At 34.7% G+C, this 26,770-nt stretch overlaps 1 protein-coding gene across 11 annotated transcripts in view; it reads left to right on the forward strand.

Moving 5' to 3' along the window:
* The window catches only part of NBEAL1 (neurobeachin like 1), a 178,525-nt gene that overhangs the window by 124,337 nt on the left and 27,418 nt on the right, over positions 1-26,770 (forward strand). For 10 of the 11 annotated variants that reach the window (XM_025441944.3, XM_049106659.1, XM_049106658.1 and 7 more), the window contains 8 exons: positions 761-862; positions 2,251-2,346; positions 2,748-2,872; positions 5,115-5,255; positions 8,391-8,521; positions 11,383-11,492; positions 15,054-15,171; positions 17,701-17,798. In XM_025441944.3, coding sequence (XP_025297729.3) covers positions 761-862; positions 2,251-2,346; positions 2,748-2,872; positions 5,115-5,255; positions 8,391-8,521; positions 11,383-11,492; positions 15,054-15,171; positions 17,701-17,798 — 921 coding nt within the window. Of the gene's footprint in view, positions 1-760; positions 863-2,250; positions 2,347-2,747; positions 2,873-5,114; positions 5,256-8,390; positions 8,522-11,382; positions 11,493-14,165; positions 14,292-15,053; positions 15,172-17,700; positions 17,799-26,770 lie in introns of those variants that run through there. The other variant, XR_004812406.2, reaches the window with a different exon arrangement.

Below are 26,770 nucleotides of genomic sequence, written 5' to 3' on the forward strand. Positions count from 1 at the left end.
TAAAAGCACATTTATACATGGTATCTAATCTTCATAACAACCTTCAGATTCAATATGGCAAATTCTATTATTCTTTTTTTATAGATCAGGATACTGAAGTTCAAAGATGAATTTTATTACTTTATATTTGTGTAACCTAGAAGAATTCAGAAGACTATAGGGGCAGAGATTATTATGTTTAATGTACAAATGAGACTCAGTAAATTAATTGATTTGCCAGTATGATTAGTAAATGGCAGAACAAAATGTGAACTGGATTCAAGCTAGTTTTGTTTTGCAGTATCTGTTGATCATTCCATTATATACCATAACTTTTTCAAAAAATATATGGCTTGACTTCACCAAACTTAGTATAAAAGAGAAGTTAAAACCATAATCTATTTATGAGAAATGTCCAGAAGAGGCAGATTTGTAGAAACAGAAAGTATAGATTAGTGGTTGTCAGGGAATGAGAGGGAGTGGGAATTGGGAGGTGATGGCTAGTCAGTATGAAGTTTCTTTCAAGGATGATGAATGTATTCCAGAGTTAGATAATGTTTATGGTTGCACAGCTCTGTGAATATACATCAACAAAGCCCACTGAATTGTGTATTTCAAAAGGGTAAACTTTGTGGCATGTGAATTATATTCCAGTAAAATAATTACAAAGCCATAATCCCACTTTGTCTTGATCAGTTTTTAAACTATAAAGTGAAAAAAAAATAAAAAATAAAAAATAAATAAAAAATAAACTATAAAGTGCTTTTTTTTTTTTTTCTAGATTAGAAACAAAGTATACAGCAGACTGTTGTCACTTCATTCTCCAAATAGTTATGGAACCAGATCTCCACAGGAATTATTCAAAGCATCAGGATTGACACAGGTGGGAAATTTTCACAGTCACTCTTTTAACATTTGTTTTATATTTCAGGCTTTTGCTTAAAAGTAAAACTTACTCTTCCGATTATTTTATTTTGGTTGTGATAACCACCTTTCATTCAAATTGATCTTTTGAATTATCTTTGAATCTTTCTGTTTCACTAACACAAAGCCCTGCCTTCCAGCTTCCAAATGATACCATTTGGTTCATGAGCATATCTTATGAATTCTTCTATTTTAATAATTTTATCTTTTTAAAATATAACAAATGAGTTTGTTGGGGTTTTCTAATAATAAATTAATCCACACATGAAGTAAAAAGTGGAAAAACACACAAGACCATGGGGATAAAGGCAAAAAATTTAATTCTTTTGTCAACCAAATTTAATTAATCTTCTTGTATATTTTATTCTCACCTATATCTCAATATCTCTTGAATTTCTATTACCAAAATCCAAGGAAAGGCCATTGGTTTTGCTTTGTATGACTGTCAGTAGTCTCCTAATACAGATCTCTGCTTCTTGACTCTTTCCTCCCTCTCACATCCGCATTAATAATAATCTTAAGTGTTACTCTGTTCAGAAGCTATCTGCAGCTCTTTCATATTGCTTACGGAGTAAGCTTTGTTTAATGGAGTACATTTCCTGTTTTTTTTTGTGGAACAAACTTTATTCGTTAAGGTAATTCTCAAGTTAGCACTTGATAATTATAGTTGGGGTTTCTATAAAATCTCTCTCTATATATAGATTCATTTTTCACCATTCTCATAAGTATATTTTTTGCTTAAGGCAAAGAGTAAACTTAAATGTGAATGTTAATCTGTCAGCAAAATTCTTGAGCATACCTACACTTTGTAATTAACAGTCTAGGATAATGAAGTGATTAAAAGAAAATAGTGATTATATTTTTCTTGAGAAAATTTTATATCTAATATAGCAAAATCCCATCTACTCTTGCTCTAGCAAGACAATTTTCTAAGGATAGTTAACATAATACTTATTTAGAATTTGTAGAACATTTTAATACATTAGGTTGCTTTTATTTAATATGTGCACTTATGAATATTTCAATTTATAACAAAATTTTCAATGTTGGACAGTCCTAAAATTGACATTTTAAAAATATTTAAATAAAATAATTGGAAAAAAGGTATAATTCTTATGAATTTTTTACTATAACAAAAGATTTTAATTTTTTCTTCCTTTTCTAATGACCAATTTTTAACAGGTAGGATATTTAGGAAAAATACATTGATTTAAGCCTTTTTTTAAAAGTTCTATTCTTTGTATTAGAAAATTGATCAAGGCAATAGGAACAAAATATTCTGTTAGTACTATCATTTATAATTAGTAACTTCTAAATATTTAAACTTTTGTTTTGTGTACTGTCTAGAAATGGGTAAACAGAGAGATATCAAATTTTGACTACCTCATTCAAATAAATACAATGGCAGGACGAACCTATAATGACCTTGCGCAGTATCCTGTGGTAAGTTTTATAGAAATCACATAAATATGGAATTTCCTTTCAACTTTATAATACACAAAAATGTATGTGTATGATGATTATTTTTCATCTTTAAAAAAGATACAAAAACTGTTTTTGCCTTTTGTTTATTTTCTACCCTACTATCTTCAAAAAGTGTATAAACATGAAAAGTAATTAAATAATAAAAGTTTTTTTTTTTCACTTCACTAAAAATATTCCAATGGTATTAGAGGAAATGATGCTTCTGGTCATGGAACTAAAGATGAATAAACATTTGAAACAGGGAAAAATATTTTTAAAAACTATCCCTCTTTGTCTTTAGATAAGCATTAGATATTATATATGGGGATAGTAGTTTCTGTGGAAAGGAATGTCTAAATTGTAAATTGTGGCTCTTTTAGTTTCCTTGGATTTTACAAGATTATACTTCAGAAGAGTTGGACCTTAATAATCCATCTGTATTTCGAGATCTTTCCAAACCAATTGGGGTAGTTAATGATAAAAATGCCAAAGCCATGCGAGAAAAGTAAGTGCCTTTTATCCGTTTTGAAAGATACCCATCACTTGTGATGGTATTTTGAATTTGCATTAATTTCTATTATGGCCAACTAAGTATTACTTTTTTTAAATGCACAACTACTTTTGGTAATCAGAGTCTGATAATCCCTTCACTATGTTTTCCTGAGAATATATCAGTTGTCCCTCATATCTTAACTATAGTCTGTTTATTTCATTTCCTTGCCAAATTTAAATTGATTTTGTTTAGTTTCTTTTCACATTGTATGTGGTGAAGGGTAATTTTTCTTCCCAGGTATTTTTACATTTATTAATCTCCTAATCTAAACATGCAAAAATACCCTTAATAGAATATTTTGATAGATTTAAAAATCAGTAGTAATCCAACATTGACAAATAATGTGAATAAATATAGTGAAATATTTAGAAAGTTATCTATTTTAATAAGGAAAGGAATTTTTAAATTCTTTATATTTATGATCCTGTGAATGTCTTAAAATTCTTTTTCTTCAAAGCAAGCTGCTGACAGGTAAAATAATAATCTAATTTTAATTTCCCTTTTTCTTCATGTGAAATTGTGAATGACTTGTCAGTTTTGACTTCTGATAATAAGGGCAAAGAACTGTTTTGCAAACAAACAATGTAGATTTATTTGAGAGTAGATTGCACATTTCCTTTCTTTCTTTCTTTTTTTTTTTCAAATTTACCTTAGAACTTTTTGCAGTGTTTAATATTTGATTTGATTTACTAGTGGAATTCTGTGTGTATGTTACCTCACTACCATTAGTCAAACTTTTCTGACAATAACAAAAACACAATTTTTTTAACACTGTACCACGGGAAATATTGTTTTAAATTTCACTAGTATATGTTTTTGCATAGATGCAGATGACTCTGACCTGAAAGATTTTATTCCCCTCAATATTAATGATTTCTGTGTGAAAGGTAATTGGCCTCAACTGGATGAGCTAATTACTATTTTGGTTTGAAAAGTTTAGTGTTTATTTTCTTCAAAAAGCTGTTTGTTCTTATTCAGATTTTATATGCACTAATTCAGATGTCAGTATTTAAACCACCATTCAAAACAATTACACAGTGGTAGTGCTTACAGAATCACTATATATATCCTTTGCTTATTATCTGTTTTAGGTCTTCCTACCATCATCTTCCTCCTTTCCTACCTTCTTTTTCCTTTGATTGTTAGGCATTCATTTCCACAATTCTTGACTGGTCCTCCATATTTTTCTTCCATTACCTTGGCCACAAATGGATGTTTTATTATATTTCTTACAATAGCAGAAAAATGGAAACAACCCTTTATATATAAAATTAAAGAAATAAAGTGTTGTATGTTCATATATGTTACTGTTAAAAATACCCTATGCCTGTTAAAAAATAAATTGTTCAGGGGATCCCTGGGTGGCGCAGTGGTTTGGCGCCTGCCTTTGGCCCAGGGCGCGATCCTGGAGACCCGGGATCAAATCCCACATCGGGTTCCCGGTGCATGGAGCCTGCTTCTCCCTCTGCCTATGTCTCTGCCTCTCTCTCTCTCTCTGTGTGTGACTATCATAAATAAATAAAAATTTTAAAAAAATAAAAAATAAAAAATAAACTTCAGTTGGAAAAATGTAAATAGAAAATTGTTAAATGAAAAAATAGGTTGTAAACATTATTTTTAGCACTTTTATATTGAAATATATTTGTATATTAACATGCATTAAGGGTGACAGATGTTCATCAAAAAAATTTTGTTTAATATTTTATTTATTTTATTCATGAAAGGTACAGAGAGAGAGAGAGAAAGGCAGAGACACAGGCAGAGGGAGAAGCAGGTTCCATGCAGAGAGCCTGACATGGGACTGGATACCAGGTCCCCAAGATTAGGCCCCAGGCTGAAGGCGGCGCTAAACTACTGAGCCACCCAGACTGCCCTGTTCATCAAAATGTTAATGTTACTTATCTCTGTACTTGGTTTTAAGTTTCTTCTTTTTTGTTCTCTGTATTTTCTAACTTATCTACAGTGAATATGTATTATTACATAATATGAAACTATTCCAGAATCCTGTTTTTTAGTGATATTGTTCAGAAAATAGTATTAATAAATTATTTTTATTGGTGTGATATATGAATACATAAATAATAAATATTAATAAGGACTTCTTAAAAACTGTTTCTAGTAATGCAATAAATCTTATGTCCTCCTAATTTTAATTTTACTGTTGTGGTTACAAAACTTTAGTTTCTTTTTTTAGATATGAAAATTTTGAGGATCCCATGGGAACTATTGATAAATTTCATTATGGTACTCACTATTCAAATTCTGCTGGAGTTATGCACTATCTTATTCGTACAGAACCATTCACCACCCTCCATATCCAGCTTCAGAGTGGAAGGTATGTTTTGGGTAAATAAGTTATTTTCTTAAGACTACATGTTAGCATTGAAAACTCTGCCTTTCATGTCATGTACTATGTAACAAGGCCTTATCTTTTTTATTCTCCTCTGTTAGATTTTGATTCATTTAATAGCCTCTAGATAAAAACAGCCAAACTAGTTTGAGAATGGGTCATTCCAATTGACTTAACAAATGACCTTTAAGGAGAATTCCTTTTTACTTTTACCTAGTGTATCTTTGTGATTTTTACTGGTTTTAGGAACCTACCAGAGATTGAGAGTTTGAACTAATTTAGACCAAGATCCAGAATGTCTGTCAGAGATTTAAACCTAACCAATGCCTCTTTAAAATATTTATTAAAGAATAAAAAGGAGGACAAATGAGGGGCTCTTACATAATTAGCAACAACCCACATTGGTCTGAAATGCTATTGTATTATCATATTACCTGTCAGAGTTATAACTTATTATGTTTCGTGCTTTCCTAATAATCCTAAAGAAATAAACTTCTTTGTGAATCTTTCGTTTTCTAGTGTATATCCTCCCTGTAGCTCCCTACTTATTCACATGTTATCTCTATGTTGTCCTATTCTTTAACATTACTATTTCGCCTTTCCTATGTACCAGTTGAGCTGTATAAACATTATCCATTGTACTCTCTTTGCATATAGTTTTTATCTCTCAAAATTAGCCTTTACTCTTTAACACAGTAAGCCTTAGCTTAGCTTTTAAGAAGAAACTCTGTCCCAGTGATCACATTAACCATCTCCAAATCTTACATTTACATGATAGCAGGTAATTTTCCCCTTGTTAAAATACTAACTGGGTCTTTTCAGCTTTTAATGATTTTAACAATAAATGATTTGATTGCAATACATGATTTGATTATAGAGCTTTAGAAATAGATTCTGTGCTTCAGAAGACACCATCAAGAAGGGAAAGGGACAACCCTTTCAGGGGGAGAAGATATTTTTAGGTTATATATCTAATAAGGGACTTGTATTTATTTATTTATTTAAAGATTTTATTTATTCATTCATGAGAGAGAGAGAGAGAGAGAGAGGCAGAGACACAGGCAGAGGGAGAAGCAGGCTCCATGCAGGGAGCCTGACGTGGGACTCTATCCTGGGTCTCTAGGATCACGACCTGGGCTGAAGGTGGCGCTAAACCGCTGAGCCACTCAGGCTGCCCCAGGGACTTGTATTTAGAAGTCTACAACACAATAATCCTTACAATGCGATAATAAACAGACAATGACCCAATTAAAAACTGAACAAAGGAACTGAATGGACATTTCTCCAAAGAAGATGTACAGATGTCCAAGAAACATATGAAAAGATGCTCAATATCATTAGTCATCAGGGAAATTCAGATCAAAAGCAAATTGAGAAACCTCTTCACATCTATAAGGATGGCTATAATAAAAGATAGATAATACCTAGTGTTGACGTACATATTGGGAAGTCGGAAACCTTATGTACTGCCTGTGGAAATAAAAAATGATTCAGCCTCTGTGGAACAGTCTGGCAGTTCTTCAAAGGGTTAAATATAGAATTATCAAATGACCTAGTAATTCCACTCCTAACTATACGTTCAAAATAATTGAACACATATGGTCTCACAAAAACTTGATACAAGTGTACATAGCAGCATTATTTGTAATAGTCAAAAAGTAAAAACCACCCAGATTTCTGTCAGGTGATAAAATGTGGTATATCTGTTCAATGGAATATTATTTGGCAGTAAGTAGATAAAAGGAATAAAAGATACATGCTATGACACAGATGATTCTCACAAACGGTATGTAAATGTAATCAGACATAAGCCACATGTTGTATGATTTACATGAAGCGTCCCACATAGGCAAATGCATAGAGACAGAAAATAGATTAGTAGTTGCCAGAGAGTGGAGATAGGGGGAATGGAGAGTGACTGCTTATAGCTACAGGGTTTCTTTTTGGAGTGACGAAAATGTTCTAAAATTGGTGATTATTGCACAACTCCTGAATAAACTGAAAAACCATTCAATTGTGAATTTTATGTAAATTATATCTCAGTAAAGCTGTTCTCCCTCACCCAAACAAAAAATCTTGCCATTAAGATTGTGTCTCCTTGAATTTGGATACACCATCAATAGACTTTATTAATGACCCACTCACTGACGGTAATTAAATTCAGAGTTCTGCTAAGTTCAGCTTCACCTCAAACCAAGATTGGTAGGCATAAAAAGCATCAAAATAGTCATCAGCATCATTTAGTAAGTCATTAACTAAATCCAAGAAAACAATATCAAAGGAGATGAAACAGAGGGGTTTATGCTTTTTGTGAATATATCAGAACAGTATAATAAAATTGCAACTGGCTACTTGCGCTTCTTTCAACTACCATAGGCCTGTGATGAAACTTAAAATAATAGTACGTACAAGTAAAATATAAAAGCTTTAGCCACAGAACTATTTCCCTAACTCACCCTCTGGTTTTTAGCAGAAGAGTTTGCAAGGATATTTATATAGAGAGATTATCAGCAGCATTCCTTGGATCTGTTAATCATGTATATTAATAGTAATATTTAAACTCTGTCATTCTAAAATATCCGAATAATTTTTATTCACTCTCTATATTGAACTTTACTCAGCAAAAATTAGGCCTTTCCTTAGTTTTTTTTTTTAATTTTTTTTTAAAATTTATTTATGAGAGAGAGAGAGAGAGAGAGAGAGGCAGAGACACAGGCAGAGGGAGAAGCAGGCTCCATGCACTGGGAACCCGATGTGGGATTTGATCCCGGGTCTCCAGGATCGCAACCTGGGCCAAAGGCAGGCGCCAAACTGCTGTGCCACCCAGGGATCCCCCTTTCTTTAGGTTTAAATTTAGTTTAATCTGTGGAGATTTTCTCCAGTATGATTGTTTTTTCAGCTCTTTTAACTAAAATATTAGTGATTAAAATTACATATTTAGTTCTAGCAACAAAATTTGAAAGATAGATTATAATAAGAAAGAAAACAAATTGTGTTATCAAATATCAAGAGAAAGATGATTGAAAAAGAAGCTCTAATCATTAGGAAATCTGAAGGGAAGTGTAAGGCTTGTTTCCTGGCTGCTGTTACTCACTATTCTCTATTAATCTCCACATGCAGGTTTGACTGTGCAGATCGACAGTTCCATTCCATTCCTGCCACCTGGCAGGCACTCATGGACAACCCATATGATGTGAAGGAACTGATTCCTGAATTCTTCTATTTCCCAGAGTTTTTGGAAAATCAAAATCGTAAGAAATAAGAGATTAAAAATCTGATTCAACAGGTCCCAGTGAAGGATCCTGAAAAATACCTTCCAGGACATTTTTGTGATATTCTATAGTATTTAAGGTTCATTGTATCTGTGTATTCATTCAATAGGGTTTGACTGATGGCCAGATGTAGTCTGGCATTTTTCCAGTAAAATGCTATGCTCTGGTGAATGATGATAAGTGAGTCAAATTTGAATTGGTGAGAGAATTTATCAGAGTACACTGTTTACCAGAAAGCAAAGATGGCCATATGCTATTTCAGCCATATAGCTAGCCACTTAGACTGTGTTTGAGTTAGGAGTAGGGAAGAAAAAAATGTTTGAGTTAGGTAAGATGAGGATTTAGACCAACAGTTTGCAGACTATAGGTCTGTGGGTCATATCTACAGGGCAAAGTTATTTGTTGTGTTTTGTTGGAACACAGCCAAGCCAATTCATCTACATATAGACTGTGGCTGTTTTTATAGCTTAACATCGTATTTGAGTGATTGCAGTAGAGACGATGAGGCTCATAAAGTGAAAAATATTTATTCTTTGATACTTTATAGAAAAAGTTCGCTGGCTCCTGGTTTAGAGCAGAAGAGAAGAGGCAAATTGAAAATAATGACAGAGTATAAGTTACCACAATATTTGAAAAATTATATTATGTTTTTGAAGTAGAGAATTATGGAGCCAAATACAGTCTTTAAAAATATCCAAATACTCCTCTAGGAAGTATTTTTGGATTTATTTTTAGGCACAATAAAAATGGCAAGATTGTTATTGGTGTTCTTAAGGGAAATTACAATGTCAAAGGACCATTATCAGCTTCTTTTTCCTCCTCTACTATATAATGTTAATGTTTGACCCTTTGTTTCTTCAGGAGAGTTGTTTGCTACACTAGGGAGAGTATATCCAGGGCTTTGTGTGGTCTGATCATGCACTCTGGAACACTCTGATAGAGGCAGGGCATTGATTTCTCAGAGTGAGGTAATTAAAATTGGTCACTTTCAGAAAATCAAATGAATCTATTGATGGACTCTGAGCCATAGGACTGGAGCCTCCAAAGCCAGGGTATCTGGGCGAGGAGGGATGAGCAGATTAAATTTGGATGCCAAAGATACTCTTAGCTTGACAATTTCTGATGTTCGCTAGAGCAAGTTGTTGTCTCAATACAGTCCTACTGGCTTCCTTTTCTGACTGTATGTTGCTTCTTTGTTTGAAATGAGGTAGGTGGGGGCGGCCTGGGTGGCTCAGCGGTTTGGCGCCGCCTTCAGTCCAGGGCCTGACCCTGGAGACCCAGGATCGAGTCCCACGTCAGGCTCCCTGCATGGAGCCTGCTTCTCCCTCTGCCTGTGTCTCTGCCTCTCTCTCTCTCTCTCTGTGTTTCTCATGAATAAATAAATAAAATCTTTAAAAAAAAAATAAATGAGGTAGGTGGGAGAAAGCAAATTACATTATTAAGAATGTCATCAAATATTAATATTAATTAGGAAAACAAATATTAGTAAAACCTCAAAATTGTACAAGCAAGAAAATTTTAGTATTTTCCACAGTGCAAACTACAAGGTATGGTAGTATTCAAGTAGCTTAACAAAATCCTCAAAACCAAGTTCTTTCTGTATTTTCACTCTGCTGTTCTAAGTGTTTCAGCTTTGTCCTTGGCTAGTCCCTCTCATGGTTGGAAAATGACTTGTAAAGCATTTCTAGACTTCATAGGCAGATACAACAGTGTCTTAGAAGTGGATTGTTAATTCTTTGTGTCATTTCTTAAAAGTAAGAAATCCTTTCTTATAGCCTTTCCTCATTATTCCTACACCAGTCAGGCTACATAAAATAAAGCACAAGGATGGGTACTTAAATAAAATCAAAGTTCTGTTACCAAATAAGGAGGGATGGCTAGTGGGTTGGCAATTATGTCTGTTACACAATAGTTGAGTTAGCAAAGCCACAGGCCCTATGCATCCTGTCATTCTATGACATTGAAACCTCTCTCCAGTTTTGGGACACACTGATATTTTAAGGCAGCTTCTTTTTTGAAGGTCTTTTTTGTTAACGCTTTTCTTTTTCCCACTATGAAAACAGAAAACCTCATTTTGGGGACAATTTTGTCAAACTACTGTATTTTAACTATATGAGCAAATCTTTATGATGTCAGTATCTACTTAGAATAGTGGTATACAAATATATTTTTTTCCTTATGACAAACATAACACTTCTATTGCATAAATTTAAAGTATAAGTTATACAGGGACGCCTGGGTGGTTCAGTGGTTGAGCATCTGCCTTCTGCTTGGGTCATGATCCTGCGGTCCCAGGATCGAGTCCCACATCAGGCTCCCTGCATGGAGCCTGCTTCTCCCTCTGCCTATCTCTGACTTTCTCTCTGTGTCTCTCATGAATAAATAAATAAAATCTTAATAAAAAAAATAGATACAGTATAAGTTACACCAAAAAGCAATAAGGAGCTGTATTTTGTAAATTAACTATTAGAGGGACTATATTATTTTTAATGCAAGAAGAATATTGAATATTGCATTATTGTTTAGAAATCAGTTTAGGTCATGTCTATGGTATCCCCCACTTCCCAACCAAAAATCAATTATTAATCTGATTTACTTCGTAATAACCAATTTAAAACTGTTTTATTCTCATTTACTTTTTAAATCAACTGATAAAATACATTTCAATGTAATTATTTTTACCTGTTCAGTAAATTTAGAATAAGAAGGGAACTTGATTCCTTCTTAATTAGAGGAGAAGAGAAGCCTCAATTTGGCTAAGGACTGTGCCCTTATATTTGTTTTACGTGATTTATTTAAATCTAAAATGATTTGACACATTTATCCTTTACTTATCTTAGAATTTAACTTGGGTTGTCTCCAAGTTTCCAAAGAAGTGGTAAATGATGTCATTCTCCCCAAATGGGCTAAATCAGCTGAAGATTTCATCTATAAACATAGGAAAGCTCTGGTAAGATTTTTGTGTTTAGTTATTGCATTACTAAGACTGAGATGCATGTGTTTTCTAGAGAATGGACTAAAGAATATCTGGCTATTATTTTTCTAGATTTATTTGTCATCTGTTATATATACTGTTGTAGAGAGTATAATATGGTAATTTATTTTGGGGTTATAAATCTTTGGTAGAGTAAAAATATAGTGTCGTTCCATGGATATATTTATTTATAGTACATATATAGTATATATTTATTATATATTATATACATAATGTATATATTCAGGTCTTTACTATAACTGCCTATTGTATTTTAAACTATTCCAACCACCAAGCTGGTGTTGTTTGGTGTTTTGGAGTTCCCACATTTGTTTCAAACCTAACAAGAATGAGGGGCACCTAGGTGGCTAGGTCGGTGAAGTGTCCAACTCTTGACTTCAGCTCAGGTCGTGATATTAGGGTCCTAGGATCGAGCCACTTGTCAGGCTCCGTACTCAGTGTGGAGTCAGCTTGAGATTCTCTCTTTCCCTCTCCCTTTTCTCCTCCCTTGGCTTGTGCTTATGTACATCTCTCTTGTTTTCTCTCTCTCTCTCTTTCTCTCTCTCTCCTCCTCCTCCCTCCTCCCCCCCCTCAAATAAATAAATAAATAAATAAGTAAGTAAATAAATAAATAAATAAATAAATAAATAAAATCTTTTAAAAATCTAACAAGGATGAGTGCATTTATATTTTCTCTCAAGGATTTCAATTAGTTTTTTAATACGACTGCTAAATCCTAAATTCCACTTTTAAAAAATATTAGTTTTTAGCTGAATTTTCAGTTTGGAATTAAATGAATAGAGTTATAAACATTGCTATTGTGTCTTTTTTGTAAACGATGCATTCCCCCCACTAAGCTCTCTATCTAAATTGAAATGTTTCAGAGTCTGAAACTAATTAATTAGGCCAATACTTGGAAACATTCCCTGTCATTAGTATATAGTATGTCAGGTTACAAAATTCAGGATTAGATCATAATATTTGTAATCAGTAACACTATGCATGAATAAGAAATTGAAAAAAATTAACTCTGAAAAATAATCTTTTACTTATTTAGCTAGCCAGGAACTTCCTAGATGCATTCCTCTGTATTATCTATGACATGAAGTAGGGGTCCAGGATTTTAGGAATATGTTCCTTATATTACTATGTTAGAAGCCCATGTTTCAGTTATATATTTCTGTGCAATAAACTACCCAAAAGTCAGTAACTTAAAATTTAGCCATTTTATTTTCTCTCACAGTTCTGAGTAAACTGGTCTAAGCTGAGCAATTCTCACATTCTTGAGGTTCTCATGCCCTTGGCAGTCATAGCAGCTGAGATTGGAGTCATCTGGAGGCTGCATTGAGACACTGGGATACTGGGCTTTTCTCCCTTTCCATGTATTCTCAGGATATCTCCTCTTCTTGTGGCCTCTCTAGCTAGGTACCCAGACATGTCTAGAGCTCAGGGAGGAGTACAAAATTGGAAGCTTCCATGCTTTCTTAAGGCTTAAGGCTGTGAATGGTCACAGCATTTCTGTCACCTTGTCAGAGTCAAACAGTAAGAGCATCAGTGCAGATTGAAGAGGAGGGAAGGTGTAAACACCATCTCTCAGCAGTGGGAGGGAAAAAGAATTCTCAACCAACTTTAATCCACCACAGTCTGCCCTCTGACTGCAAATTATTTGCATTTCTCCTACATGCAAAATGTACATAGTTTCTCCGGTCTCTCAAGATCCTCCCAAAGTCTCATGTCAGCAACCTTTAAGTCAGGAATCTGCAAACTTTTTCTATAAAGGATCAGTAAATATTTTTGCTGGCTTTAAGGTCTGTGTCAAAATTCTGCCACTGTAATGCAGAAGAAAATGGATATGGCTTTGTTGTACTACTCTACAAATCTAGAGGTAGTAAAATTTGGCCCACAAGCAATAAGTAGTTTGCTGATCCCGGCATTAAGGCATGAGGTCTGAAGTCCAGAATTTTGTCAGTCATCTAAATCAAATCCATGTGTGCACAAAACTACTCAGGTTTGTCTGCTCTTGCATCTGAAGACTGTGGAGTAGAGAAAAAGGTTATCTGTCCCCACATAACAACAGTGGTGTGACAAAGACAGAATTATAATAGGTATATCTCTCTCATTCAAAAGAGAGATTAAAAAGGGTGCCTGGCTAGCTCAGTCCATAGAGTATGCAACTCTTGATCTCAGGGTCATGAGTTTGAGCCTTACCTTGGGCATAGAATTTAATTTGAAAAGGTAAGGGACAAAAACAAGAGGTACCTAGCAGCAACTGGTTTAAAACAATTCAGAATTCTAGCAGAGACATGGTTTCAGTTCCTTTATCAGGGCCCAGTGCTATTCCAGAGTTCTCCATGGCTATTTTGTTTTACCCTTTGGCTCTTAGCTTCCTGCTTTGAGTCATTTTTTTTCTTTTATATTAAAAAAAAAGTGCTTGCATGGGTATTTCATATTTTACTGATGACATTCTGATTTAATCATTGACTTTGACCATTTCTCATTTAGAGAGTCTTTGCTCTCTAGTATCCTGGAAATGAGAATAACTGTATTTAGAACTCAGCAAGACCTGCTCCTTTATATTTTTTCAGTTATATTTAAAACCTGAATAGTTCTTTTTTTAAATTCATCTTACTCTTCCACACTTCATCATAGGCAGCTAAAGGAACCAATTAAGAAAGAAAGAAAGAAAGAAAGAAAGAAAGAAAGAAAGAAAGAAAGAAAGAAAGAAAGAAAGAAAACCAATTGCCATGGAAATCTCCATCCCCAAACAACATCCAGGTGCTCATCACAACAAATGCACTCCTTAATCCCCATTACCTATTTAACCCATTCCCCATTCCCATTGTACGGAAATGTTGAATCATTCTGTTGTATACCAGAATCTAATATTACACTGTGTATTAACTAACTGGAATTAAAACTAAACAAAAAAAAAATCTGTCACTAGATTCATGAGTTGATTAGGTACTCTTTCTATCTTTGATGGAACTAAACATGGACCCCTTTTCTTCTGTCTCCAGTAACAATTTCCATACTGTCTTTCAAACCATCATTAACAGGCTCCAGGAGGTCCTTTAAACCTCTGCCACACAGTCCACTTTCTTAGTGGGTATTAGGTTGGGTACATTGGAGGGAGTGATTTTCAGCCACCTTTAATCAACCCCAACTGTTTGTTTCTTTGAAGTTCTAGATGGCTATTTCAATGGAAATTTCATAGCAAAGATATATCCATAGCCATCATTAAGTTTTTTGTTGCTGATATTTAGACTATTAGAATACTTGAGTTATTTTCTTCGCCCATTCATTAAGAGGTGTGTGCGTATTATTAAATATTAATAAATATTTCTACATTATGCTAGATAAAATATATATAAAATATGTGGTAGATACTGATTAAATGTTTAACATGATTTTGAGATAATTTTATTTACAGTGGTAAGATTTATGTTTGGAAATGCTTAATTATCTCTTACTTTTTTGAAGGACCCATATTTACATTGTAGTTGGAAGGTATCTCTGTATTATTTGTTCTTTTTCTAGGAGTCTGAGTATGTTTCTGCTCATCTTCATGAATGGATAGATCTGATTTTTGGCTACAAACAGAGGGGGCCAGCTGCAGTGGAAGCACTCAATGTTTTCTATTACTGTAGTTATGAAGGTATAAGCCTATAAACTTTTTATCTTGCATTCCGTTGATAGAAAGTATCATTTAATAGATGTTCATATACGGTATTTTGGACATGAGAAAGACTACATTTAGAAATAGTTTTAATGATCTCTTCGATTTGAAATATTAAGAGATTGATGTGTTTTTTTTTAAGTAATAGTTAAAAGTGTGTATGCAAATCTTCACTTTGCACAGTGAAGGAAATCGTCGACAAAACAAAAAGGCAACATACTCAATGGAGAAGATATTTGCAAGTGATATATTTAATATGCAAAATATATAAAGAATTTATACATCTCAACGCCAAAAATCAAATAATCAATTTAATTTAATTTAATTTAATTTATTTATTTATTTTTTAAGATTTTATTTATTTATTCATAGAGACACAGAGAGAGAGAGAGAGGCAGAGACACAGGCAGAGGGAGAAGCAGGCTCCATGCAGAGAGCCTGACGTGGGACTCGATCCAGGGTCTCCAGGATCATGCCCTGGGCTGCAGGTGGCGCTAAACCGCTGCGCCACCAGGGCTGCCCAAATAATCAATTTTAAAAATGGGCAGAGGACCTGAACATTTTTCCAAAGAAGACATACAGATGGCCAACAGACACATGAAAAGATACTCAGCATCACTTATCATCAGGGAAATGTAAATCAAAAGTACAGTGAGAAATCACCTTAAATCTGTCAGAGTAGCTAAAATAAAAAACCTAAGAACAAATGTTAGCAGGGATATGGAGAAAAAAGAACCCTTGTGCACTGTTAGGATTGCAAACTAGTGCAGCCATTGCAAGAAACAGTATGGAGGTTCTTCAGAAAATTAAAAGTAGAAGTATGCTATGATCCAGTAATAAGTAGCCAACATATGGAGGCAACCAGTGTCCACTGATAGATGAATGGATAAAGATGTGCGTGCACGCTCTCTCCTCCTCCCCTCTCTCTATATCTATCTATCTGTATGTATGTATGTATATATATACATATATATATAATATATACACACACACACACATTCACCATGGAACATTACTCAGCCATAAAAAAGAATGTGATCTTGCCATTTGTAACAACATAGATGGACAAGGGGTATAATGCTAAGAGAAATAAGTTAGAGAAAGAAAAATACCAGATGATTTCACTCAGATGTGGAATTTAAGAAACAAAACAAAACAAATGAGCAAAGGGGCAAAAAGAAAGACAAACCAGGAAACAGGCTCTTACCCATAGAGAACAAACTGATGGTTACCAGAGGAGAGGAGAGGAGAGGATGAGCTAAATAGATGATAGGAATTAAGGAGTACACTTCCCCTGATGAGGATGGGTGATGTATGGAATTGATGAATTATTATGTTGTACACCTGAAACTAATATTACACTGTATGTTAACTAACTGGAATTTAAATAAAACTTAAAGAAAAAAATAAATTAGAACTTAAGAATGATGTAAATAAGTTTTTAAAAAAATGAACAAAGGAGAAAGGAGACTGAAAGACTACTCTTAAATACGGAAAACAAACTGGTGGTTGCCAGAGGGGAGGTAGGTACAGGGAGGAGTGAAATAGATACAAAAAAACGTTATGTATGCAAATCTAATTATAAATGTCAGTTATTGGTGACATAAAAGGTTTTGCTTTCTAGCCCTAAGTGTCCTATTCAGTCAGTCCTGTTATAAGTATTCAGTGTTGAATTGTTAACAGACTTTAAAAGATCTTAAGTATTATAAATAACAAACTCTTCTAATGATAAAATAAGGTGACATCATTCTAATGTTTAGCTCAGGATCAAGAACATTTCTTGAAGGCTTTGGAAGCCTTAAGAAGTAGTTTTTTTCTTTTCTAATCCTTCAATAGTAAAGATGGTGAATAGTGTGAAGTTGGATGAATTTGAACAGAGTCCACATGCCTTTTGGTAAATAGACAAGCTTGTTTTTGCTTTGCCATATTCATTTGATAATAGAGAGGTAGTATGTTTGATGGTTATGAGCTTAGACTTTGAAATCAGACTTACCTAGTTTGGGTACTTACTAACCATATCAAGTACAGTTGGGTATAATCAGTTAACCAGAATATCATCTTTCCCAGTATTTGTTAGATAAGCAGTAACTTATAGAAGCATTTTGTGTGATTATTATACTTGTTTCAGTTTGATTATCATGAAGAAAATAAGTAGTTCTACTGTGAGGCAGTTTGCGGCTCAGTCAATTAAGCATCTGACTCTTGATTTTGTTTCAGACTCATGGGATTTTCCCTGAGTCGATCTCCATGACCAGCATGGAGTATACTTGTGTTTCTCCCTCTGTTCCTCCCCCTGCTTGTGTTCAAATGCACTCTGTGGCTATCAAATAAATAAATTAAATCTTTTAAAAAATAAAAAAAGCCTCTCTTACAATATTCTTACAAAAATTAAGAAAAGAATGGTATTTTATTGAAAATATACTACTCAGTCTCCAGTATATTAATCAGTTGTGTGGCTTGCTGATTTGTTTCACTCCATAGTGAGTTGAGTGCTTCTCCTTGTTTTAGGAGCTGTGGATCTGGATGCCTTAACAGATGAGAAAGAAAGAAAAGCTTTAGAGGGGATGATTAATAATTTTGGGCAAACACCTTGTCAGCTGCTAAAGGTAAATCATTAAAGCTATTGATTACCAAAAATTTTTATTGATTACATATGATTACATTGCTGAATTTTAATGATTTAAAACTGTATCTCTCAGAATTATCTAGAATTTCAGAAAAATTATACTGTCACTTAAAAGTAAATAGGTTTAAATGATTGTTCATTTTTTGAAATAACAAAATATTGTGGTCAAAATCCAGATATTCAATCAATAACTTCAGTCACAGAGAAGTTAATATTTACTCAGCCAATCACTTTATTTTGTTTAAACAACTAAAATGTGACTGGAACCAGGATTTGGATGCATGACTATCTAATTCAGAAGTATTTCTATCATGCCTTGTCTCCTCTGAATTAATAGCTATAATCTCATTTATTGAACTAGATCACTTTCTATGTTTTATAAGCTGTTACTTATATCCTAATTGTGACATTTTCTGCCCTAGTTGTATATTTGTGCATTTGTCTCTTTATTATAAATATATTACAGGCAAGCAGCCTTTTTTTAATCATTTTATATCATTCTTGCATGTAGTATATGTGCAGTAGATATTTGTGAATTGAAATCTCCACAGCTGTGGAGCAAAAGAGATACACAGCAAGACTGTATCTAAATTCTGGCTTATAAATCTGTTGTACTTTTCTTAATTCAGTTATCAGACTAAGGTTTATAATTGCTACTTTTCCTTAGCAGACTTTATTTGAAGCCTCCAACATTTATTTTTTTACAGAATAGTCATATTTAAAATCAATGCTTTATCCCTGTCTGCTGATGGAATGCAAAAGTAACAGAAAACTTCCCTGAGCTTTGAAATAGATCCTATAATATTTTTGCACTGGCTTACTTTTCTTTTTTTCATGAAAGTAGAGCTAATTAGTTTTTACCACCATAAAAAATAACAGAAAAATTAGCCATTGATTTTTCCTTAATTTTTTCTTTAAATTCATTTTAGTTAACGTACAGTGTATTATTAATTTCAGGGGTAGAATTTACCGAATTCTGTTGCATATACACCCAGTGTTCATTATGTCAATTGCCCTTTAATGCCCATCACCCAGTTACCCCACCTCCCCCCCAACTCCCCACCAGCATTCCTCAGTTTGTTTATGATTAAGAGTCTCTTATGGTTTGCCACCCACTCAGTTTTTATTTTCTTTTCCCTTTCTTTCCCCTATGTTCATCTGTTTTGTTTCTTAAATTCCACATTTGAGTGAAACGATAAGATATTTGTCTTTCTCTGACTTATATACTTTGCATAACAACCTCCAAGTTCCATCCATTCTCTCTCTGCCTGTATCTCTGCCTCTCTCTCTTTCTCTGTGTCTCTCATGAATAGATAAAATCTTAAAAAAAAAGTTCCATCCATGTTCTTACAAATGGCAAAATTTCATTCTTTTTGATGGCTGAATAATAGTCCTCTGTGTGTGTGTGTGTGTGTGTGTGTGTGCGCGCGCACACCACATCTTCTTTATCCATTCATCTGTCAGTGGACATCTGGGCTCTTTCCGTAGTCTGGTTATCGTGGACATTGCTGCTATAAACATCGGGGTGCACGTGCCCCTTCAGATCACTACATTTGTGTCTTTGCGGTCAATACCTAGTAGTACAATCGCTGCGTCATAGAATAGGTCTGTTTTCAACTTTTTGAGGAACCTCCATACTGTCTTCCAGAGGGACTGCACCATCTTCCATTCCCACCAACAGTGTAAGAGAGTTCCTCTTTCTCCACATCCTCACCAACATCTGTCATTTCCTGACTTGTTAATTTTGGCCATTCTGACTGGGGTGAGGTGGTATCTCATTGTGGTTTTGATTTGAATTCCCCTGATACTGAGTGACGTTGAGCACTTTTTTCATGTATCTGTTGGCCATTTGTACGTCTCCTTTGGAGAAAGGTCTGTTCATATCTTTTGGCCATTTATTGATTGGAATATTTGTTCTTTGGGTGTTGAGTTTGATAAGTTCTTGATAGATCTTGGATACTAGCCCTTTATCTGATGTGTCATTTGCAAATATCTTCTTCCATTCTGTCGGTTGTCTTTGTTTTTTTTCGACTGTTTCCTTGGCTGTGCAAAACCTTTTTATCTTGATGAAGTTCCAGTAGTTCGTTTTTGCCTGTTTCTCTTGGCTCTAGAGACGTGTCCAGCAAGAAGTTGGTGTGGCCGAGGTTAAAGAGGTTGTTGCCTGTGTTCTCCTATAGGATTTTTGATGGATTCCTGTCTCACATTTAGGTCGTTCATCTATTTTGAGTCTGTTTTTGTGTATGGTGTAAGAAAATCATCCAGTTTCATTCTTCTGCATGTGGCTGTCCAATTTACCCAACACCATTTGTTGAAGAGACTTTCTTTTTTCCGTTGGGTTTTCTTTCCTGCTTCATCAGATACTAGTTGACCATAGAGTTGAGGGTCCATTTCTGGGTTCTCTATTCTGTTCCCTTGATCTGTGTATTTATTTTTGTGCCAGTACCATACTGTCTGGATGATTACATCTTGGTAATAGAACTTGAAGTCCAGACTTGGGATGCCTCCAGCTTTGGTTTTCAACATTCCTTTAGCTATTCGGAGTCTTTTCTGGTTCCATACACATTTTAGAATTGTTTTTTCCAGCTCTGAAAAATGCTGATGGCATTTTGGTAGGGATTGTTGCATTGAACGTCTAGAGTGCTTTAAAGGGGTAGCATAGACATTTTAACAATATTTGTTCTTCCAATCCATGAGCATGGAATGTTTTTCCATTTCTTTGTGTTTCCCTAAATTTCTTTCATGAGGGTTCTATAATTTTCACGGTACAGATCTTTGCTGCTTTGGTTGGGTAATTCCTAGGTATCAATGGTTTTTGGTGCAGGTATAAATGGCATCGACGTCTTAATTTCTCTCTTTTTTTTTTTTTTGTCTCATTGTTAGTGTATAGAAATGCAACAGACTTCTGTATGTTGATTTTACATCTTGCTACTTTGCTGAAATCCTGTAGGTGTTCTAGCAATTTTGAGGTAGTCTTTGGGTTTTCCATATACAGTGGAAGAATGAGTTTGTCCTCAGCGAAGAGTGCAAGTTTGACTACTTTGCTGATTCAGATGCCTTTTATTTCTTTTTGTTGTCTGGTTGCTGAGGCTAGGACTTCTAGTACTATGTTGAACAACAGTGGTGAGAGTGGACATCCCTGACATGTTCCTGACCTTAGGGGAAAAGCTGAGTTTTTCCCCATTGAGAATGATATTCACTATAGGTTTTTCGTACATGGCTTTTATGATACTGAGATTTGTTTTCTCTATCCCCTACACTGTGAAGAGTTTTAAGAAAGGGTGCTGTACTTTGTCAAATGCTTTTCCTGCATTTATTGAGAGAAACCTATGGTTCTTGTCCTTTCTTTTATTAATGTACTGCATCACATTGGCTGATGTGCCAATGTTGAACCACTGTTGTAGCCCAGGAATAAATCCCACTTGGTCATGGTGAATAATCCTTTTATTTTTTTTTTAATTTTATTTTTTGTGAATAATCCTTTTAATGTACTATTGGATTCTGTTGGCTAGTATCATGAATTTTTGCATCCATGTTCACCAGGGATATTGGTCTATAATTCTTTTTGGTGAGGTCTTTGTCTGGTTTGGGGATCAAGATAATGCTGGCCTCACAGAAATAGTTTGGAAGTTTTCCTTCCAGTCGTGTTTTCTGAAACAGCTTCAGAGGAATAGGTATTAATTCTTTAAATGTTTGATGGAATTCCCCTGGGAAGTCATCTGGCCCTTGATTGTTGGGAGATTATTGATTACTGCTGCAATTTCCTTGCTGGTTTGGGGTTACTTCTTTCTTTTCTTTTCTTTTCTTTTCTTTTCTTTTCTTTTCTTTTCTTTTCTTTCTTTCTTTCTTTCTTTCTTTCTCTTTCTTCTTTCTTTCTTTCTTTCTTCTTCCTTTTCTTTCTCTTTCTTTCTTTTCTTTCTTTCTTTCTTTCTTTCTTTCTTCTTTCTTTCTTCCTTTCTTTCTTTCTTCTTTCCTTTTCTTTCTCTTTCTTTCTTTCTTTCTTTCTTTCTTTCTTTCTTTCTTTCTTTCTTTCTTTCTTTCTTTCTTTCTTTCAGATTTTATTTATTTATTCATGAGAGACACAGAGAGAGAGAGGAAAGGCAGAGACATAGGCAGAGGGAGAAGCAGGCTCCATGCAGGGGAGCCTGATGCGGGACCTGATCCCAGGTCTCCAGGATCACCCCTAAGCTGAAAGCAGCCACTCAACCACTAAGCCAGCCAGGCATCCCTAGTTCATGCTTTCTATTTCCTCCTATTTCAGTTTTGGTAGTTCGTATGTTCCTAGGAATTTATCCAAATCTCAGATTGCCTAATTTGTTGGCATATATAGTTACTCATAATATTCTCTTATAATTGTTTGTATTTCTTTGATGTTGGTTGTGATCTCTCCTAATTCATTCATGATTTTTTTTTTATTTGGGTCCTTTTTCTTTTCTTTTTGATAAGGCTGGCTAAGGGTTATCAATCTTATTAATTCTTTTAAAGAACGGGCTTCTAGTTCCATTGATCTGTTTCACCAAATTTTTTTTTATTTCTATATCATTGATTTCTGCTTTCATCTTTATATTTTTCTTCTTGTGCTGGATTTAGGCTTTATTTGCTCTTCTTTTTCCATCTTCTCTATGTGTAAGGTTAGGCTGTGTATTTGAGACTTTTCTTGCTTCTTAAAGAAGGCCTATTTTGGTATATTCTTTACTCTGGACCACTTTTGCTGTATCCCAAAGGTTTTGAAGTGTTGTGTTTTCACATTCGTTTCCATGAGTTTTTAAAATTCTTCTTTAATTTACTGGTGGACCCATTCATTCTTTCATAGGATGTTCTTTAACCTATTTGTATTTGTATTTGTATTTGTATTTGTATTTGTATTTGTAGTCCTTCCAAATTTTTTCTTGTGGTTGACTTCAAGCTTAATAGCTTTGTGTTCTGAAAATATGCATGGTATGATCTCAGTCTTTTTTGTACTAGTGGAGTCCTGATTTGTGAGCCAGTATGTGATCTATTCTGGAGAATGTTCTATGTGCACTTAAGAAGAATGTGTATTTTGCTGCTTTAGGTTGGAATGCTCTGGGGACACCTGGGTGTCTCAGTGGTTGAGCATCTGCCTTCGGCTCAGGTCATTGTCCCGGGGTCCTGGGATCGAGTTCCACATCAGGCTCCCCCCTTCTCCCTCTGCCTGTGTCCCTGCCCTTCTCTTTGTGTCTTTCATGAATAAATAAATAAAATGTTTTTTTTAAAAAAGGATGGAATGCTCTGTATGTATCTCTGAAGTCCCTCTGATCCAGTATGACATTCATACCCTTGTTTCCTTGTTGCTCTTCTGCTTAGATGATCTGTCCATTGCTGTGAGTGGGGGTGTTAAAACTCCCTACTGTTACTGTATTATTGACAGTGATTTCCTATAAGTTTGTTATTAATTGATTTATGTATTTGGCTGCTCCCATGTTAGGGGCATAGCTATTTATACATGTTAGATCTTCTTGTTGGATAGACTCCTTTATTATGATATAGTGTCCTTCTTCACTTCTTATTACAGTCTTTGGTTTAAAATCTAATTTGTCTGACATAGGATGGTTACCCCAGCTTTCTTTTGCTGTCCATTAGCATGACAAGTGGTTTTCCACCCCTTCATTTTCAATCTGGAGGTGTTTTTGGATCTGAAATGAGCCTCTTAAGCACCATATTGATTGATCTTGTTTTTTATCCATTCTGATACCCTTTGTCTTTTGATTAGAGCATTTAGCCCATTTACAGCAAGTCACTATTAAAAGATATTAATTTAGTGCCATTGCATTACCTGTAAAGTCACTGTTCCTGTAGATTTTCTCTATTCCTTTCTGGTGTTTGTTACTTTTGGTCTTTCTGCTTAAAGAGCCCCATTTAATCTGAGTTGGTTTAGTGTTCACAAATTCCATTAGTTTTTGTTTGTCTTGCAAACTCTATCTCTCCTTCTATTCTGAATGACAGCAATGCTGGATAAAGTATTCTTGGCTGCATATTTTTCCTCTTTGGCTTGTTGAATATATCAGACCAGTCCTTTCTCACAGGCCAGGTCTCTGGAAAGGTCTGTTGCGAGCCTTAATGTGTCTACCCTTATAGGTTAAGGGCCTCTTGTTCTGAGCTGCTTTCAGGATTTTTTCTTTATTGTTGTAATTTGTAAGTTTCACTATAATATATCATGATGTTGATGTATTTTTGTGATTTCTGTGCCTCTTGAATTTGAATGCCTGTTTCCTTCTTCAGATTAGGGAAGTTCTCAGCTCTAATTTGTTCAAATAAACCTTCTGTCCCTTTTTTTCCATTCTTCTTCTGGAATTTCTATAATACAGATATTATTTTATTTTTTTGGAATCACTGAGTTCCCTAAGTCTACCTTTGTTATCTAATAGTTTTCTTTCCCTCTTCTTTTCAGCTTCATTATTTTCTATAATTTTATATTCTGTATCATTGATTCTCTCTTCTGCTCTGTCATTCTTGGTTTTTTTTTTAAGATTTTTTCATTTATTCATGAGAGACAGAGCAAAAGAGAGAGAGAGAGAGAGAGAGAGAGAAGCAGGCTCCATGCAGGGAGCCCATTGCTGGACTTGATCCTGGGACTTCAGATCACTCCCTGGGCTAAAGGCAGGCACTAAACCGCTGAGCCACCCAGGAATCCTCCTGTTGTTTATATGGCATCCACTTGGGTCTGTATCTCAGCTATCACATTAATTTTGGCCTGACTACATTTTAGTTCTTTTATCATTATACTATAGTAAGGGATTCTCTTGTGTCTTCTATGCTTTTTTCAAGTCCAGTTAGTATCTTTAAAATTGTTGTTTTAAATTCTAGTTCATATATCTATCTTATACCTATAGTGAATATACCTGGTTGTGAGTATGACTTCTTTTTCTTTCTTTTGGAGTGAATTTCTCTGTCTTGTCATTTTGTCCAGAAAAGAAAGGAAGGAAGAAAAAAAACAACAATAACAACGACAACAGAAAGAACAGAAAAAAACTAAATCCTGGGTGTGTTTTAGTTTTAGTCTGCTTATTTAAAGAAACTATGTACCAAAATAAAGCAAAGCAAAACAAAAAAAATATATGTATACGAAAAAAAATATGTATACATAAATATAATGAAAGGGAAGTAGAGATAAAACATATGTATAGAATACTAAAATAAAAATTTAAAAAGAATTTAAGTAACTGGAAAAAATAAAATTACTGAAAAAATAATAAGGACTAAAGAATAAAAATACAAAGAATGCTAGGTACTGTTTTCCCCTACAGCTGAAGTTCTTCAGTCGTCTTTGATCAGTAGACTTGGTGCAAGCAAGTTGTTTGTGCTGGTGTTCTGAGAGAGTGGCCCCCTTGTTCTGATTCTTGGGTGGGCTTGTCCTAGTACAAATGAGCCTCTATTGCACAGGGGAGCAGGTTTTGGTGTAAGTGACTCCAGGCTCCACTGGGTGGCGCTCTTTTGCTCCCTGAAGACTCACCGTGATTGAGCAGGAAGAATATGGTGGTGCCCTGCTCTCTAGCCGCAGAATTGAAAATTATACCTTCCTATTCTTCAGTAAGGCCTCACAGAAAGCAATCTATCATTTTTGTCTCTCCCTTTGTTATCAGAAATCTCTGTGTTCACCCTCCTTACGCCCAGCCTTCTTTATCTCAGGCACGTGATTGAGTTTCAAAACTCCAAAGTTTAGGGACTCCCACAGCCAGAATCTGTGCTGATCCCTCCCAGGATGGTCTTGCCATCCTTGTGCCTTTTATGGGACCTGTCCCAGGAAAGCAGTCACTTGGTAATGCAGTGGCTCAGTTTATAGCAACATAGAGCAGAAAGCCGGCACTTAGACTTGCTGTTGTCTGCTGGCTTCTGCACTCCTATACCTGGGAGCTGTGCTGCACTTAGGCACCACTCATTCTTCTTGTGACCCCAGGGATCCTCAGGCCACGCCGTCACACCTGGGATTCTGTCCTACTTCACCACCTGAACACCTTTAATTTAAGCCAGGAACATCCCCTGCTGTAGCAGTCTTCTGTACTTTCTGATTTTGCATTCAGCTGCTTAGAATACTTTGCAGTAGCCTCCTTAAGCAGGCTCCTTTCCCACCACTGTATCCTCAGTTCTATCACACTGGATTCAAGTCTCTGCACCTACTACCTTCCAAACAATGGTTGCTTTTCTACTTGTGGACTTGTACCGTTTGTTTTCTCAGACCTCCACTTGATTTCTTGGTTGCTCAGAATGATATGATACCTATCTAGCTGAATGATATAATAACTGTGTAGTTGTATTGAGGGAGGAGACAAATCTAGGGTCCCCCTACCCCTCTGCCATCTTAATTCCCAGTGAGACTTTGATTAAAAATAAAGTGAGTAATACTTACATGGATTGAAAGCTAAATATTGAAGTACTATGGCTGTCATATATTCTGTAATCTAATTTGTGATGGAGGTAGAAAAATCTTCTTTAGATGGAATTCTGTTTTGCATTTTAATTATGCCTTTTGCATGTTAATTTGATTTGCTATTGTTATTTGTAAAGGTAACACTATTCTATGTTGCTGACACTTTTAAAGTTAGGGAAAAATTTATTTGAAAACAAATGCAGCAATATTTATAATTTGATTCTGATAGTATTGACATTTGATCTTATTTCAGGAAATAAGGATTCACCTGTATAAATTTTGACTTTTGAATGATTCATTTAATTTTACCAAATATTTATTAAGCCTCTATCATACTTAATATACTATCCTAGGTATTGAAAATTCAAAAATGAATAGGACTTGTTTTCTGATTTTAAGATACTTTTTGCCTAACGGTGCGGGTGCCTGGCTAGGTCAGTCAGTGGAGTGTACAACTCTTGATTCAGGGGTGTGAGTTCAAGTCCTACACTGGTGTAGAGATTACTTTAAAAAAAAATCTTAAATAAAAAGGATACTCATTGCCTCGTTGGACAAGATGGACCACAAAC

This window comes from Canis lupus, chromosome 37, assembly GCF_003254725.2.
Source record: "Canis lupus dingo isolate Sandy chromosome 37, ASM325472v2, whole genome shotgun sequence".
NCBI classification, from domain to species: domain Eukaryota; kingdom Metazoa; phylum Chordata; class Mammalia; order Carnivora; family Canidae; genus Canis; species Canis lupus.